This window comes from Panthera onca, chromosome F2 (assembly GCF_046562875.1).
Source record: "Panthera onca isolate mPanOnc1 chromosome F2, mPanOnc1 haplotype 2, whole genome shotgun sequence".
In the NCBI taxonomy this organism is placed as follows: Eukaryota; Metazoa; Chordata; class Mammalia; order Carnivora; family Felidae; genus Panthera; species Panthera onca.
The window spans coordinates 49,706,434-49,723,507 of NC_138356.1; the positions used below are offsets into that span (position 1 = coordinate 49,706,434).

At 33.5% G+C, this 17,074-nt stretch overlaps 1 protein-coding gene across 49 annotated transcripts in view; it reads left to right on the forward strand.

Moving 5' to 3' along the window:
- RIMS2 (regulating synaptic membrane exocytosis 2) overlaps positions 1 to 17,074 on the forward strand; it is a 602,465-nt gene that overhangs the window by 307,958 nt on the left and 277,433 nt on the right. For 28 of the 49 annotated variants that reach the window (XM_060611077.3, XM_060611085.3, XM_060611080.3 and 25 more), the window contains 5 exons: positions 182 to 301; positions 2,750 to 2,849; positions 3,655 to 3,778; positions 5,978 to 6,024; positions 9,860 to 9,972. In XM_060611077.3, coding sequence (XP_060467060.2) covers positions 182 to 301; positions 2,750 to 2,849; positions 3,655 to 3,778; positions 5,978 to 6,024; positions 9,860 to 9,972 — 504 coding nt within the window. Of the gene's footprint in view, positions 1 to 181; positions 302 to 2,749; positions 2,850 to 3,654; positions 3,779 to 5,977; positions 6,025 to 9,859; positions 9,973 to 16,328; positions 16,377 to 17,074 lie in introns of all 49 variants that reach the window. The other 21 variants (XM_060611071.3, XM_060611073.3, XM_060611075.3 and 18 more) reach the window with 1 other exon arrangement.

Sequence of the window (17,074 nt, forward strand, 5' to 3'; positions counted from 1 at the left end):
TTTGAAAAATCTTGACCTTATAAGCATAATGTAGTATGTGCTTTTGATCAATGTTTTGAATACAAACTGGTTTGTGTAATCATAACACTGTGATAATCAGGAGTTCAGAGAGATTGTACAACAAGGGGTCCTTTATCAAAAAAGAACATTAATTTCTTTGTTTGTTGATGCAATATGTCAGCACCCTGTGACGTGGCAGCCATCTAAAGATGGAGATCGTTTAATTGGTCGTATTTTGTTAAATAAGCGTCTAAAAGATGGAAGCGTACCTCGAGATTCAGGAGCAATGCTTGGCTTGAAGGTATGTGATGAAACATATGAGGTTTTGGCTCTCCACTCCTTTGTAGATTTATGAGAAAAGCAAAAGGTATAATAACTCTTTCCAACCTATACTTAGTGTTTTTCCCCAATTTTCAAGAATTCCCAAGCATTTGCACTCATTAACCAAAACTTGTGCATGTTCCAAGTAATATTTTTTATCCAGTCAATGTGGAATTTCCTGGTCGATACTAAAAATTTATTGTTAGACCCTCTTTTAGAAGAGTCTTCAAAATACATTCTTTGCTAATGAATTCCTTTTTCCTATTTTTTTAATGCCCTTTCTCTGCCTCTGGAAACTTTTCTTTTGTTGAGCTCAGTAGAGCTCTCCTCTGCTTGCTGGATGGGATGCTGCCCGATTCATGAATTGTTTAGTAAAGCCAATTAGATCTTCAAATTTACTTGGTTGAATTTTGTTTTTTAACAATTGGAATATAATTTTTGTGTAAGGGTAGCACAATGTGTGTGTGGGTTTGTGAGTATGCGTGTGTGAGGAAGAGAATACCGTTTAAAGTCTGGAAACTCAAAAATACGTATGCTAAGAGTTTTAATATAAATCTTGATATATAGTCGACTATAAAATACCAGATAGTTATTTGGTAAGTAGATCAAATAGAGCTCTGTGGGGTTGTGTGTGTGTGTGTGTGTGTGTGTGTGTGTGTGTGTGTGCGCGCGCACGCATGCATCTGTATGACAAATTAAAAACTGAAATGAAAAAAAAAGAGTAAATGGTTGTTAGAACTAAGCAGTTGCCACAGAAGTTGTCCCATAGAATACAGTGAATTATTAGAAAACTTTGGGTGTAAGTGGAATTGCCCAACTAACATTTATTGGGTGACTGCCACGGGGCTGACACTCATCTGAGTGTTTTACTTCTATTGTGTTGTTTAACACACCAGATGAGAAACAGGCTTAGAGAGGTGTCATAACTTGCCCACGGTCACAAAGATGATGATGAAGGTGGGATTTAAATCCAGATCTGTCCAACAGTGTTAGAACAGTGAAGAGTAGAGGTTAGGAAGTCTTGGCTTGATTCCTGGTTATAGCAGTTATTAGCAACATGACATTGGCCAGCTAACCTTCTCTTAGCCTCAGATTCCTCATCGGTAAAATGGAGATAATAATGCTTATTGAGTTGTTATCATAAGCTTAAATAAAGCACTACACAAGCATTTAGCATAGTGCCAGGCACACTGTACGATTTCAGCAATAATAATAGTGTAGGTGATTATTACTATGGGAGGTTATCAAGCCAAGGAAGTTTAAAAATGGTAACATAAGGATGTTGGCCCATAATACCTATGCATTTAATTTTCAGAATGAAACATAGGAATCTTCAGTTAATATTAACTGAACTGCACCTGGGTGTGAATCATTGCAACTTGGGATTAAATACATGCAATAAGTCAGTGATTTTTAAAATTCAGATGTCATTCGCTCAATTTAGAGAAAAAAAATAACTAGTTAATGAAATTAATTACCACTGTTTGCTTAACATGCTATAAAGGTGATACAGTGATTGAATGGTAGTTGATCAGAAGCATTAATTTTTGTAAGAGGCCAGTCTTACAGGTACACATATGACTCCACAGCATTATTGCTGACATTTTTTTTCCTTTTTCTAACAGATATATGTAAATAACAACATAAAAGTAGAAAAAAAATTGGGATGCCAATGGTTTAAAGTTTACATGAATTCAAATGAGATTCAGTACACTTTGTAATTTTCTCAGAAAAAAATCCACCATCATCATATACATTACCAATGTGCCTAAAATATTACTAACTAATGAAATTTTAGATTATCATAACTGTCATCAAAGTAACAAATATTTATATGATCATGATATTTGAAATCTACAACTAGAAATGTTAATATAGGGGCTCCCGGGTAGCTCAGTTGGTTTAGTGTCCAACTCTTGATATCGGCTCAGGTCATGATCTCATGGTTTATGAGATCGAGCCCCATGTCAGGCTCTCGACTGACAGTGTGGGGCCTGCTTTGGATTCTCTCCCTGACTCTCTGCGCACCCCCCTCACACTGTCTGTCTCTCTCTCTCTCTCTCTCTCTCTCTCAAAATAAATAAACTTAAAAAAAAGGAAATTTTAATATAACTACATAGTACTGTAATAGAATGTTTTTAGAAATGATAAAAATTATTCTTTAAGACAGAAATTACAAATTATTCAATTTTTTCTAAGGTATGCAATATTTTTTACAAATAATAGATTAAATTGTGAAAATTTTAGAACATGTGAGAATAGTTCACATGTATTTAGTTCCTAATAATAACAGTATATTATTTAAAAATTATTTTTAGAATATTATAGTTTTAAAAGCTACAAATTGTCTAGTTATTTTTTACTTGAATCTGCAACTATGTTCCTTTGAACAGTATGCCTGTTTTAAACACTTTCCTCTTTTAAACAGGTTGTAGGAGGAAAGATGACTGAATCAGGTCGGCTTTGTGCATTTATTACCAAAGTAAAAAAAGGAAGTTTAGCTGATACTGTAGGACATCTTAGACCAGGTAGGTTTCTATCTTTGATTTTTTATATTTAAACTGTTAAACTCAAGTAGTTATAAAAAAGTTATCCTCGTTTGGAAGTGATTTGACCAAAAACAAAGGCTTCTTTAACTTAGATATTTAAACTTTATTCATTAATGGAAAGTATAACTATTGTTTCTGGAGTCACATTAGATAAAAAGATTTTTATATTTACTGATATAATTTTTTTTGCTGACGGATACTCTTATTGTGTATCTAGTATTATTTAGCTTCTTGTAAGCCTTAATTTTTCTTTTGAAAAAAATTCCAACAGTTTAGGAAACAAACTTCAGGGATAAATACATATTTCTAAAATGTGTTACTCCTTATCTCTTTCGTAATGGATACTATTGGAGAGATCCTTGAATGCCTTAGAGAAGATGTGATAAGATGTTAAGTGTTAAGCTTTTTATAAGAAACTCTAGATAAGGTGCTTTGTTGCATATATATTGAAAACCTTAGAATATAATCATAAAGTTTTCAAAGAGGTAACAGAGTTTAATAGTTTCCACAATTAGATAGTTTCTGGAGTTAGACTCCTGTTAAGAAACCACAGAGATAGCTTGTATGTAATTTTATTCCTCAATCCCTTTGTCCTTTTGGGTAAAAATACTAATCATCTCATCATCAAATTTGATGCCAATGCAATGGTTGTCAGTAGGTCTTACTCCATAACGGTGATTGTATTCTATGGAGTTCATTACAGTTTAAGATTGCTTTTGTTTCAAGTGTATTTTATGGGATTAGTTTTTCTTTCTAAGATTATCATTACTGGAATGTACTATAGGTGATGAAGTATTAGAATGGAATGGAAGGTTCTTGCAAGGAGCCACATTTGAAGAAGTATATAACATCATTCTGGAGTCCAAACCTGAACCACAAGTGGAGCTTGTTGTTTCAAGACCTATTGGGTGAGTTGGTCTGTGCACTTTCTACATGTGCCTTATAAAATTGACTACCATTAAACAATCTGTAGTGTGCAAATTACCTGGTTGTTCCATAAAAATTATTGTTTTGAGGACAATGCTTCTTTTCATTTTTATTAAAAAAGTTCACCAAAAATCATGACATCACTTTATCTCATCATGCTAGAATACACAGTTCATTAGAAAAGAAGAAGAAATATTTAGGTGTTTATTTTTCTTACTGTCTTAGTGGCTTGACAGATGACCAAAGGCATGGTGGAAGAAGGAGACTTCAGTAACTGTTACTTTTATTTCTTTTTAAGAATTTTATTTAAAAAACTTTTTTTTTCCATTTTTTAAAAATGTTTATTTATTTATTTTGAGAGAGAGAGAGGGAGAGAGAGCACAAGCGGGAGAGGAACAGAGAGAGAGAGAATCCAGAGCAGACTCCACACTGTCAGTGCAGAGCCCAGCACAGAGCTCCGTCTCATGAACTGTGAGATCACGACCTGAACCAAAATCAGGAGTCAGATGCTTGACCTACCGAGCCACCCAGTTGCTCCAGTAACAATTACTTTTTTTTTTTTTTTTTAACGTTTATTTATTTTTGAGACAGAGAGAGACAGAGCATGAACGGGGAGGGTCAGAGAGAGGGAGACACAGAATCTGAAACAGGCTCCAGGCTCTGAGCTGTCCGCACAGAGCTGGACGCGGGGCTCGAACTCATGGACCGAGAGATCATGACCTGAGCCGAAGTCGGCCACTTAACCGACTGAGCCACCCAGGCGCCCCTAACAATTACTTTTAGAAGAAAAGTTTCATGAACTGTGGTCCTCTACATTGTGAAAATGAGGGTCAATGAATTTTCTGTATTTTTTCAAAATGGAGAGTTCAACATAGGAAAGAGAGGGCCTAAGGGCACACTATTCCTAAACAGAAGGAACAGTGGAAGGAGCAAAATGACATCTTTAAGGAAACAGACCAAAAAAATAATCAAATACCAAAGTACTCCTTGGCTTTTGTAATTTTTACGTATAGATGAAATTAATGGTTTCCAAAAATTGGCAATAAATATCATCCTTTGTGCTTATATTATGAAAATTACTCATTAAATATCAGCAGTGTTTCCCTTACAGAAGCTTATATTCTAAGCCAATGTAAAAGATATACTTGTAGCTAAATAAAAGCAATAAAAATATATATATACACTGACAGCAGCAAATTATTAAATACAAGCTGGGGTTAAGAGTATTCGAGGGTGGAGGCTATAGAAATTGTTTTTTGTTGTAGAGCACTAATGCCCCATTTCATTCATTTAGGAAATATTTGAACTATATTATTTTGTACTCTTTTTATGTTGGGGAAAATGACTCTACCTTGCTAACTTAGTTTTATTGAAAACTTTTTATTCAATTCAACTTTATTTACTGAAAAAGTTTTATTCACTACTCACATTCAGAGTAGTGAATCTGGCACATGACATTGTATCTATTTTTCATTTTGTCTTTTCATAGTTTTGTAATATGATAAAACTGCAATGTATTAGCTTAGTGTATTAATCGAATCTATTTGTTGGTATTGAAGGATCTTCTAATCATATTTTTGTTTACTATCTTTAATATTCTTTTAGGTACTTTTCTGAATGATCTTAACCTTTAAAATCTACCTCTCCTGGCAAATCTCAAACAAAAACGTGCACATTTTTGGTGTAAATGCAGTTACAATTTTTAAGTCCCAGTGAAAACCATGGCTGCATTTTTTCTCAATGGAGTTATTGCACTCCATTTCAGTAAAAATTTCAGTCACAATCTGAATCTTTAAATATTTCTTTTAGTTATATTTTATTTGCATTTCAATGTTACTGAATAAAGAACAGAATAGAATTCAAATATATTTATCCTAAAACTTATCTTGAATTCAAAAATTTATTAGAATGGATAATCATGTAGTGACGCACAGAGAAAATAAAGTATGTGTTTTTATAAATCTCCTGTAAATGCATGTGACTATTCCTTTTTAAATAATTGGGGTTAGCTCAGAATGTTTTTATTAGCAATAAAGTACCACAGCTTGTTTTTTCTTATTTATGTAATGCACAATTTTGTTCATTTTATACTGTGCTGTTATATGTGGTTGATAAGAGTCAAAATAGCAGTTGCTTTAGTTGTTGAAACAATTTCTTGTTTTCTTATTCTATCATTTCAGAGATATCCCTAGAATACCTGATACCACACATGCGCAACTGGAGTCTAGTAAGTTTCATTTATACTAGAAGAAAATAATAATGTCATTCAAGTATTTAATCAATTAACACAACTAAGAAATATAATAATCTTGTTCTGAAATATATAGTCATATATAAATGAAAAAATTTAGCATTATTTCATGTTATGGTGAGATAAAGTACAAAATTCTATAATATTTTAGGAGTTTTTTTTAATCACACTATCTTAAATACTATGTGTTTTTAGATAGCTTTATTAAGGTATACTGCCATAAATTGCACCTAAGTGCACAAGGAGGTAAGTTTTGACATACAGATGAAACCATCATCACAATAAAAGTAATGAACATACCCATATTTCCTAAAAGAGAGAGCCCTTTCTTCCTCCGTTCCTTCTAATTTTAAAATTTACTACTTTTTTTGGGGGGGGGGGGGGCGGCACGCAGGTGAGTGAGGGGCAGAGAGAGAGTGAGAGAGAGAATGAATCCCATAAGGGGTGGAGAGAGAGAGAAGTGGAGCTCACCTGGGGTTCATGTTCACCCAAAGCGGGGCTCGAGCTCACCTGAAGAGGGGCTCAGGCTGACGAACTGTGAGATCATGACCTGAGTCAAAGTCAGACACTTAACGCCTGAGCCACCCAGGAGCCCTAAAATGTACTATTTTGTAAACTCTCAGTAAGTGAGGGGAATATTTGGGGTAATCTAGTGAATAATATTCTAATTTATATTTTTAGAAATGGGATAGTAATTTCTGACTTAACATCAGGGTGGTAAAGGAACAAGAGACATATAAGTTTAAGTAATGTTAAATTCATAAACGCTTTTTATTACTTGTGTCTGAGTGCTATTTCAGATGTTAAACAAATGCATTTTTTCCAATGAACTGTTTCTTGATTGATTGAGAGTAGAGTAAGGGATATTGTAAAAGAAGAGAGGAATAGGTTTGCCATTTGAAATAAGATGATCAGGATAGACCATACTGAGAAGGGAAGATTGGAGCAAAGATTTGAAAGAGTGGCTCTCTGGGGGAAATGCTTTTCAGGTATGGGGACTGGGTCATGCTATGGCTCTAAGGCAGGAGAGCCTAAGATGCATTTAGGAAAGAGAAGGAGGCCAGTGTTGCTGCACCAGAGTAAACAGAGGGGGGAGGATGAAGGGTGGGGAGTAATAGCAGCCAAATTGCATAGACTTCATAAGCCTCCCTAAAGACGACTTTGTTTTGGGCTTTTGCTCTGAGGCCAATCAGTAGCTACATAAGTTGGTTTTGAGGAGAGATTTATGTTTTAAAATCTGGCTACTATGTTGGAACTAGTTTAAATGAGTCAAGAGTGAAAGCAGAGAGGGCAGTGAAGGAACTATTTTAATCTTTAGTATCTTATTTGGATACTTAGGCCATTGGAATCTTTAGTATCTTATTTGGTGACTTAGGCATTGGTGGTAGCAATGAAAGTGATGAGAAGTGATCGGATTCTACAATAATTAAGAATATACTATGAGTGCCACCAGGGTGGCTCAGTCGATTAAGCGTCTGACTCTTGATTTTGGCTGAGGTCAGATCTCATGGTTCGTGAGATTGAGCACCACATGGGGCTCTGCACTGGCAGTGTGGAGCCTGCTTGGGATTCTCATTCTCCCTGTCTCTCTGCTATTGTTAGTTAAGTTTTGGGAGAATCAAAAGTTATTGTGGATTTTTGACTGTGTAGGGGCTAGAGCCCCCAACCCAAGGGTCAACTGTATTAATATAATGGTAATTATTATATATATGATATCATTATCGTTATCATCACTGCTCCCATTTTACTGGATGCCCAGGATTGTGCTTGATGTTGTGTCTACATTATCACATTTATTTCTTACAAAAGTCCTATGAAATATGTACAGTTCTTATTCATTTATGTAACATCACTCAGGTATTGTATGAGCAGGGTGGAACCTTTTATCTTATTATAGCTATTTAAAAAGTCCCTAGTCTATAATTTTAAAATTGTTTCTGAGGAGATAGGGATCCTTTCTCAAATTAAATTAGAATCAATCCTTTATTCTTTAAATGTTGAAGAATAGGTTTCTCCAAGGCCCAATTATTAATCTCTTAGTTCCTCAATAAATCCTTCTCTTCATAATAGTTTTAATTGCCATATGACTCTTAAATTTATATTATCAAAATGATCCGTCATTATTCCTTTATCCTTGGATGTTTAAATAATATGTTAAGTGTCTTCCTCTTACTTGAAGCTTAACATTGTAGAAAACTGAGCTTACTTCTCACCATAAAGCCATCATTCTTTCCACTTCTAAATATTATATAAGGTATCACTGTTACTTCTGATGCCAAGACATAAAGTTACCCCCTTCATTTTAGACTATACCCTTTTTAGAAGTGTGTTTTATCCACTCATGCCTCCAATTTGGCGGGCACTTTACGGCTTGATTCCTAACACTAATATCTACTCGACATTTGGTCCCATCCCTACATCCAGTTACCTGCTTTACATCTCCCCTTGGATGTCTCAGAGGTATCGTGTTAGTTCTAATTAACTTCTCTACCCATTCCTTTTTTTTTTTTAATGTTTATTTATTATCGAGAGACAGACAGACAGACACAGAGCATGAGCAGGGGAGGGGCCGAGAGATGGAGAGACACAGAATCGGAAGCAGGCTCCAGGCTCTGAGCTGTCAGCGCAGAGCCCGACGTGGGGTCGAACTCACAAACCGCGAGATCATGACCTGAGCCGAGGTTGGAGGCTTAACCGACTGAGCCACCCAGGCGCCCCTCCACCCATTCCTTAAACACAGGACTTGTCCAGTGTTTTACATCCCAAGAAATATCAGCAGTGTCCTGTTCAGAGAACAAGACGCAGACATAAAGGATTTTCTTGATCTCCTGTCTAATTACAAGGCTTGAAATCTTCATGTTTCTCCCTTTATCTCTCATGTCTAATTCGTTTCCGAGTCCTCTTTTGTCTATTTTGTGATATTGCTGGAATTCTTTCTGCCCATCCCATCTTCACAACCTTTCCTATTATTATTTTACTGAATTCCACTTGTTTTGAAGTGTTTTCTCTCTCTCTCAAATCAATTCACACTTTCAATAAGTGGTAAAGTCATCTTCTTCAAATGCAGTTAATGCCTCACTCAGAAGAGAATGAGGCAATAATGATTAATACTCGATTAGTGCCGAAATGTGTAGCCCAGAATTCCAGGCACTTAATCCCCCCACTATCCCCTTAGCTCCATTTTTATTCACTTTCTGAATCGTTCCTTCCCCTCCATAGAAATAAATTCATATATATAACTTCTGAGTACCAAGGCTGTGCTTTCTCTGCTGTAATGTCTCTTGTTTCATAGCCCCTCTCTTCCTTTCTGCCCATCTAATTTACTATATTCTTTTCCAGATATGGTTTTAAAGTGTCACTTCCTGGAAACACTTCATGATTAATATTCTAGTACTTATGTTTTTAGCATTACAAGTTTGCATTGCCTTCAAGTTGCTTTATTGATTTAGGTTTTGATTTTTCCAGAGTTTCTATTTTTAGAAATTTCTTAATATGTTATGATAAGATACGAGTTTAGTATATACATAGCAAAGTAACTAAGTCCTGGCATAGAAGTCGGTCTTTACTATAATTGGCAGAGAAAATGTTTCACTCTTGGTCTTAAGAGAGTCGCTCAGCTGTACTTACACTTCAAAACATAGCTGTAAGTATATTTGGAATATTGTAGCTAAGAAAATGGTCTATATAATGATGTTTTGTGGACATGTTAAATAAATAAATACATAAATAGTTTAAAAGATATGTGGTAAAGATTATTAAATGCTAATGAAGAGTCATCATTATTATTTCTTATGTATAATTGCCATTTCAGGTTCCAGCTCATTCGAATCTCAAAAAATGGATCGCCCTTCTATTTCCGTTACCTCTCCCATGAGTCCCGGCATGTTGAGGGATGTTCCACAGTACTTATCTGGACAACTTTCAGTATGTAATCACTACATTAATTTCTCTTTTTGGAATACCAAGTATTGTTAACACTTTATGACGATAGCATTTTGTAAACCAACTCCTTCTTAAACTATAATATTGCTTTTAACCATCAACTTTCTCATTTTTAGTAATTTCAGTTAATTGAAATTTAAATTACTTAGCATAGTATTTCTTTATTAGAGTTTATTAGGTTTTCTGGAATTTGCAGTCAAATGCTCTACCACTGAGCTATACCCCCTAGGTTTTCTGGAATTTAATGAGAAAATTTGTGATGCTATCTAAAATCTTTTTTACCTTAGTAATTTTATTCTAAAATTCAAGGTTATGATTTTTGCTCAGTGTCTTAAAATGACTATAACTTGTCCTAGACTTTTAAGAGAAATAAAATTGATGTATTGTACAAAGATGGTATATTTAAGATGAAAGTAAATTTTTTACATTCCCTACTTTTTGAGTTTAAGGAAATTTGAATGTCATAGTAAAGCATTGGGGTATGAATATTGCTCTCAATATAATGGTACTTGAGATGCTTTGGTCAACAGACAAAACTAAATAGATGGTAAAATATTTAATAGATAACTGAGTATACTGTGTGATTACATAGTAAGTGATCCCTAATTTGAACATTTTATAATAAAAATGAAAAATTCAATAAGGCATTATCTGTCTATATTAGAAGAGCCTTGCAAACTTGAGCCTTCAATTATTATGAATTTCATCAGTTGTCATTCTCTTTTTAAACTATTTAAAATATTAAAATATTGAAATTCATGTTGTTATAGTTTAGAAACATAATGTTGATGAATTAGTAAACTTGCATAAACTTGCAATGTTATCACTATTAAGAACTATTTAGGTTATCAAAATTCAGATACTGAATTTTGGATAAAAAATGTTACAATTAAAAAATAAATTATTTTTGGGCTGGTGTTTTAAGAGCAATAGAAAAAGCTTCTTGTTTAATCAGCTTTGAAATTTCTTTTTTTGGGGGAGGGGAAGGGAGGCGTTTGATTTTTTTGGTGAAGAATTTTTATTAATTAAAAGATATAGGAAGTATAAGCAGAATTAACAGATTTAAATTATTGAAATAGTTCTTAGACATGTCTGTTCTGGGACTATTTTGATCACAAAGGTGGCAATGACAGAAAAGTTACACAAGAAAGAAGTTGAGATACTTACCAGGAACTTGTAAATGTCTTACAAAAATGAATTTCTTCTCTTTATTATTTTTGTTTACTTTCTCTCATAAACAGAGTGAACCTTTTCATTTGAAGACAGTGGTCTTTTTTTTTTTTTCAGTTTCCATCATAAGTAGCATCTTTCAACTTATTCTTTTACATATATTGACAGCACAGATGTTGTCATTTGTAGTTACAAATATATGTGTACTTTCACCATTTTAGAAAGTGCTAATAGACATTAACCATTTCTTTTTAATTATTATGGATTCAGTGAAATAGTCCATCTTTAAATAATGCATAGTATGACTGGATGATTCCAGTACATAAGTAAATGTGTGTGTGTGTGTGTGTGTGTGTGTGTGTGTGTGTGTGTGTGTGTAGTTGGCTTCAGTTGGTGGAAGAGGGAGCGGAAGTTAGACTTCATAGTAAGTAAGTATTGCTTTGTTCCTGACTTTGAAATCCCAGGGCGTATGGAAGTGGGGGGAATATTAAGGAGTGTAGTGCAGGCATTTAGACAAATTTCAAATTCAGCTATTTTTCATCATGGTTCAAAATGAATATAGTAGAAAGGTAAGACTTAAATATTTTAGGGAAACATAAACTTAAAAGTTTTACTTCTAAATATATAATTAATGATTTCAAGTCATAATATTTACATTTATAAATGATGTTAGTTTAAAATCCATGTAATTATAGTTTAAAGTGTGTACATTTTATCATTTTCTTATGACTTGGAAGGGATATGTTCCAGTAAGATGGTGTTAATAAATACTATACATATTTATTGTGGAAAATCTAGAGTGCAGATAAATACATAAAAAATAAAATCACGTATAACCTGCCACTAAAGTGTAACATTCACATACATATAAATGTTTAAACAAAAGTAATAAATCTGTGTATAATATTTTGAAATCTGCTTTTTTACTGAGTAATATATTGTGCACATTTTTCTTTAAAACTTTTTTCTTTCAAAATTTCTCTTAAAATTATTTTAATAGCTAATATACCATTTTAACTTAATTCTCTATAATGGGACATCTTGCTTGTTCTTAATTTATATTACTATAAACAATGATGCCATGGAAATCCTTCAGTATAACTCTTATGTATTCTGTTAGGTCAAACAAAACATTCTTTTGTCAGGATAACTTTTCAGAAGTAAAATTACAGGAAGAGAAGGAAAGAGAAAAAAATTTGAGATTCTTGAAATCTGTTGCCAAAATTTTCCTCAAAAATGTTTGTATGAAATTAATCTTCAATCATTGACTCAAGAAATATATGTTAAGCTCTGGCCCTGGGTCAGCCTTAATCCCAGTTGCTGGGAATATAACCGTGAACAATCCGATAGACACAGATTTCATCTTCATGAAACTTAATTTTATTTTCATTCTTTGCATGCAGGAAACATAAGCAAGATATCCTTCTGGATATAGTGTTTCCCTTTATATTTAACCCTATTCCTGCCAACTGGAGACCATTTTGGTTTTCTCTAAGATGTAGAGTTTAGGAAAATATGTCCATATATATCACCTTTTGGGAAAATTCCTAGGAAGTCGCAAGGCAACATTACAATCCCTATATCCTTCTATTTATTTTACCTTTGGGCATTTTTATCCTGGTGAGTTTTTACCTATGCCTATAGCTCACAATTTTATGGCATTGCTAATTCTGGAGAACAAAGAAAATTTGTGTGGTATATAAGCTGACCTCCTAATGTATTAGGTCAGTTCGTGGACTGATATTTTCTCAAGTAGAAATATACATATAAAATTGTTGTTTAAACTTTCATTTCAAGGCTGTTGATATTTTTAAAACTTTATGCAGTTTATTTCCTCTCTATGCTTGAATTCTGCTGTTGCTGGTTATTATTCTAGGGCATAAGTATGAAAGTGCCATAAATGTATTTGGTGAGAAAATCATTTTGAGTTCAGGTTTATGACACCTGGACTGTAATGTTAGCCTTGGCTGTGTCAAAACTCTCTTATTTTGATTCTTTTTAAAACTTATGTTCTTCCATAGTTTAATAGTTTGCTTCTTTAGGAGATTACTTTTGTAGTTCTTTCAATTCTTTAAAATTAATAATTAAATGATTAAATCAACCATTTAAAATTAAATTAAAAATCAATAATTTAAATTAGTTGGCTACTTTTTGAAACAGTGTTAAGATAAAATATAGCCTTTGACTCTTTTTAAAAGTGAGAAGCTTAAAATTCTTTCTTTCTATAAGAACACATTGATTCTTACTGATAATAATTTTATTTTACTTCTGGGTCTGTGGTTGCTTTATGTCTACAATGTTTCCCTAAGTTACTTTGTTTTAATATTTTTCTGACTCCATTTTTAGTGATGGGTTTGTAAATATTGTCCATATCCATTTTGTATGCCCATTTAAATGGAGTAAGTAACTGAAGAATAGGTATGTATCTTTCAATATCCTTAGAAACTCTACAGCCTTTTAAAAACTTCCTGTAAATGAAGGTTTATTCCCTTGAGCTTTTATGTTTTGTACCTCATCATCACAACCTTGTTATTCCAGAAGCATTGCATAAAAGGAATGCCCTAAAGATAGTGCAGTGTATGATGCAAAGGGGCACCTAGGTGGCTCAGTCGGTTAAGTGTCCCACTTCGACTCAGGTCATGATCTTGCGGTTCATGAGTTTGAGCCCCGCATCAGGCTCTGTGCTGACAGCTCAGAGCCTGGAGCCTTCTTTGGATTCTGTGTCTCCCTCTCTCTCTGCCCCTCCCCCACTCACGCTGTCTGTCTCTCTCTCTCTCGGAAATAAATAAACATGAAAAAAATGCAAAATAGTGTACAAATTCAATTCTTCATTTGTATGAGGCTGAGTTGTCACAGGTTCATCAGATATTTCCTGTAAAATAAATGAATCAATATGAACCGCACATTGCAATGCAATACGTAATAGTTCACCATTCATGTATGAAATATCCAGAATCTGTTGAGACAGAAGGCAACTTAGTTGCCAGGAGTTGGGGCATGAGGGGAATGGGAGTTGATTACATTACTTCATAGGTACAAACAGGTACATAGGGTATTCTGGGGTGATGACAAGTTTTCAAACTATAAGAAAGTGGTAGTTGCATTGTATTGTGAATGTACTAAATGCCATTGAATTGTATACCTTAGGATGGTTACTTTTATTATATGTGAATTTCATCTCAATTAAAAACACTAGCAAAACAGAAATATGTTTTTTCCAGCCAAGTTTAATGTGTAAACTTATAGGTAAAGATTAGGTTTAAATTGCCCTAGATTGTAGACAACTGATTTCAGAAACCTGTGAATTGCTTACTTGAGATCATCTTAGAAGATGGAAAATGTTTGCCGTAAAGGACGAATTTATTTTGAAGTGCTGTTCATTGCAAATTAAGCTTTTTTAGTTTATGAAGTAAAACTTACCTGCATAAATCTTCCATTACCTGTTGCTTTGGGTCTAAAACAGGTAGAACAGGTGAGAGGAGAAGGAAAATAAAATCTATTTCCAAATAGAGTATATTGTTAGTTCCTTTGTTCAGCTGGACTCTCTATGCGTTTCATCCATCCTTGGCCCATTTGTTAGAGAAGTATTCACCTAGGATCATGCAGACAGATATCAGTAACATACTCCATATCTAAAGATTTCTTTCTTCCTTTGGAAATGTCTCCACACAAAAGGAAGACTGCTTAGATTTGAGACTCCCTTGGTTTTTAGAGAGAGAGAAAGATGACTCATGATTGATGTCTGCTTTTAAGATCTGCTTTCCTTTGGGTTTTAGATTTATGTCTTAAATAGTGTCTATCTGGTGACAATCAAATTAGGCAACAGTCCTCCTAGTACTTATTATCTGTTTCCTTATAGCAATGGAAAGGTCTGAAGCCTTTATTGATAACTCTTTGAATTAGACAGGAGAATGGGAAATGTGAGGAATGGAATGGAATCTTAGGGAAGGAAGAAGAATTGAATCCCTTGAAATCCCTTCCCAAACCCTGATATATGCTTCTGATTTTGTTCCTATTTAGCTATTAGCATGCCTTACTGAAGGCACAAAATTCTGATTATTGTGATGTCTTTTGGTAACTGTTTCCAAATGAAAACAGGATACGCCAAAAGAGAAAGAAAATTTGATTTTATTATAAGAATTTGAAACAATGATTTAATCAGAACTGGGCTTTTTTCCCTCCTCTCCTCTCCTTCCTTTCCCTTCCCTTCCCTTCCCTTCCCTTCCCTTCCCTTCCCTTCCCTTCCCTTCCCTTCTCTTCCCTTCCTTTTCTTGTTTTCTTTTTTAGAACCAGGCTTTTTTCTTTTTTACCTTTACACTATCTTACTTTTTGTTTGAATATGGGCAAGTATATCCAGTCTTTCTCTATGTCTCCTTATTTCAAATTGGAGATAATAGCACCTACCTTCTAGTTTTGTTGGAGACAATGAACTTGCAATAACCTGCCAGTAGAGGCTTGGAAAAATATAAAGAATTGTATAAATAAAAAGAATTGAGGTATTATCATTAATAAGTGTGATTAGCAATAAACAGTATTACCTTGTATAGTATGTAATAAATGTTTAAAAATGGTGTTTAAATACTAGAACCTGGTATAAATTCTTAAGGTGTGAATCAACTAGTTAGTACAGTGTGTTCCACATGCTTTTATCTTACTGTGTTTATTCTTTTAAGAAATGCTAGAGCCAACTTGGCTAATGTTTTTAAAATTTTTGTTAGATGTGTTTTAGAGAAGTCACACGATTACTTCTACAGATGACTTTTCACTAATAATAATTCTATGGTGCATTTTTATGTAACTTCTTGGACTGATTTTTTTCTATGTAGAGTGTTTAAGGGTAAAACCTGAAATTTCTTGACTCCTGGATTATGTTTACACTCATTCTTTCAGAATATACAAGCCCAAAAATGTTATTTTACATTCGCTCTTAATTCCTGTTGTGTTGATTACATTTAAACATCTGATTTTATATAGTTTTTATATATCTTAGCATTTTGGCAAAATTAACTTGTTACATTGAAGTCCTTAATTCAGATATGTATTGTTATGGAAAAATAATATTTAAGGGATAGTTTTATGTGTTTGTTTTTACTTTTGGTCTTTTAGTCCCAGCGTGTTGTCCTTTTTGGTTTTGTTTTATTGCTTTTTTCTTTAATTTTGCTTACCAGAGCCAAAGCCTTAGTAGAAGAACAACGCCTTTTGTTCCTAGGGTTCAGGTAAAGGCCCTGTCTGCCTGATAGAAACGAAAGTTGTGTTTTAACCCTTATTTGTATGTTTTTGGAAAATGCGTAGTAGGAAACTTGTTTTGGTATGTTGCTCCAAACCATATTATTGACTTTCAAATCATTTTATAAGCCAGCTTGTAAAATTTCTGCATGGAGATGAAAATACAATTAAAATTTAAAGAGACAATCTCTGTTAGTGATTTTATATGATCCACTGAATGCTAAAACTTGATAGGTTTCAGACTGCACTTGTATATAGAATATTGACAAAAGTAGCTAATTTTATACTGCTGATATTTTTTTTTATTGCACTAAGTTTCTGTCTCTTTAAATCATTCATTTTATCACTTAACATCTTTCTCTTGCATTTTCCAAGCAACAAATCCTTGAGGAGACTGGCAAATAAATTTGTACCTTATCTAAAATATGAATTTTATGCATTTAATATATAAGGTTCAAGATTGAAAAGTGTGTTATTTTGAAAGAACAAAATGATCTAAATAAAATGTGTTGGGTTTATGTTGTTCACATTTTGTAATTGAAATGGGATTTAATTTTACTGTAACACTTGGTACAAGTTGTTTGCCTCTTTTCATTAGGAAACCCTTACATGGTAAAATAATGACAATATAGTTGTTTTTTTAAGTAGTATTATGCTTTCCTTGCTTTGCTGCATGTTTTTTTTTTGT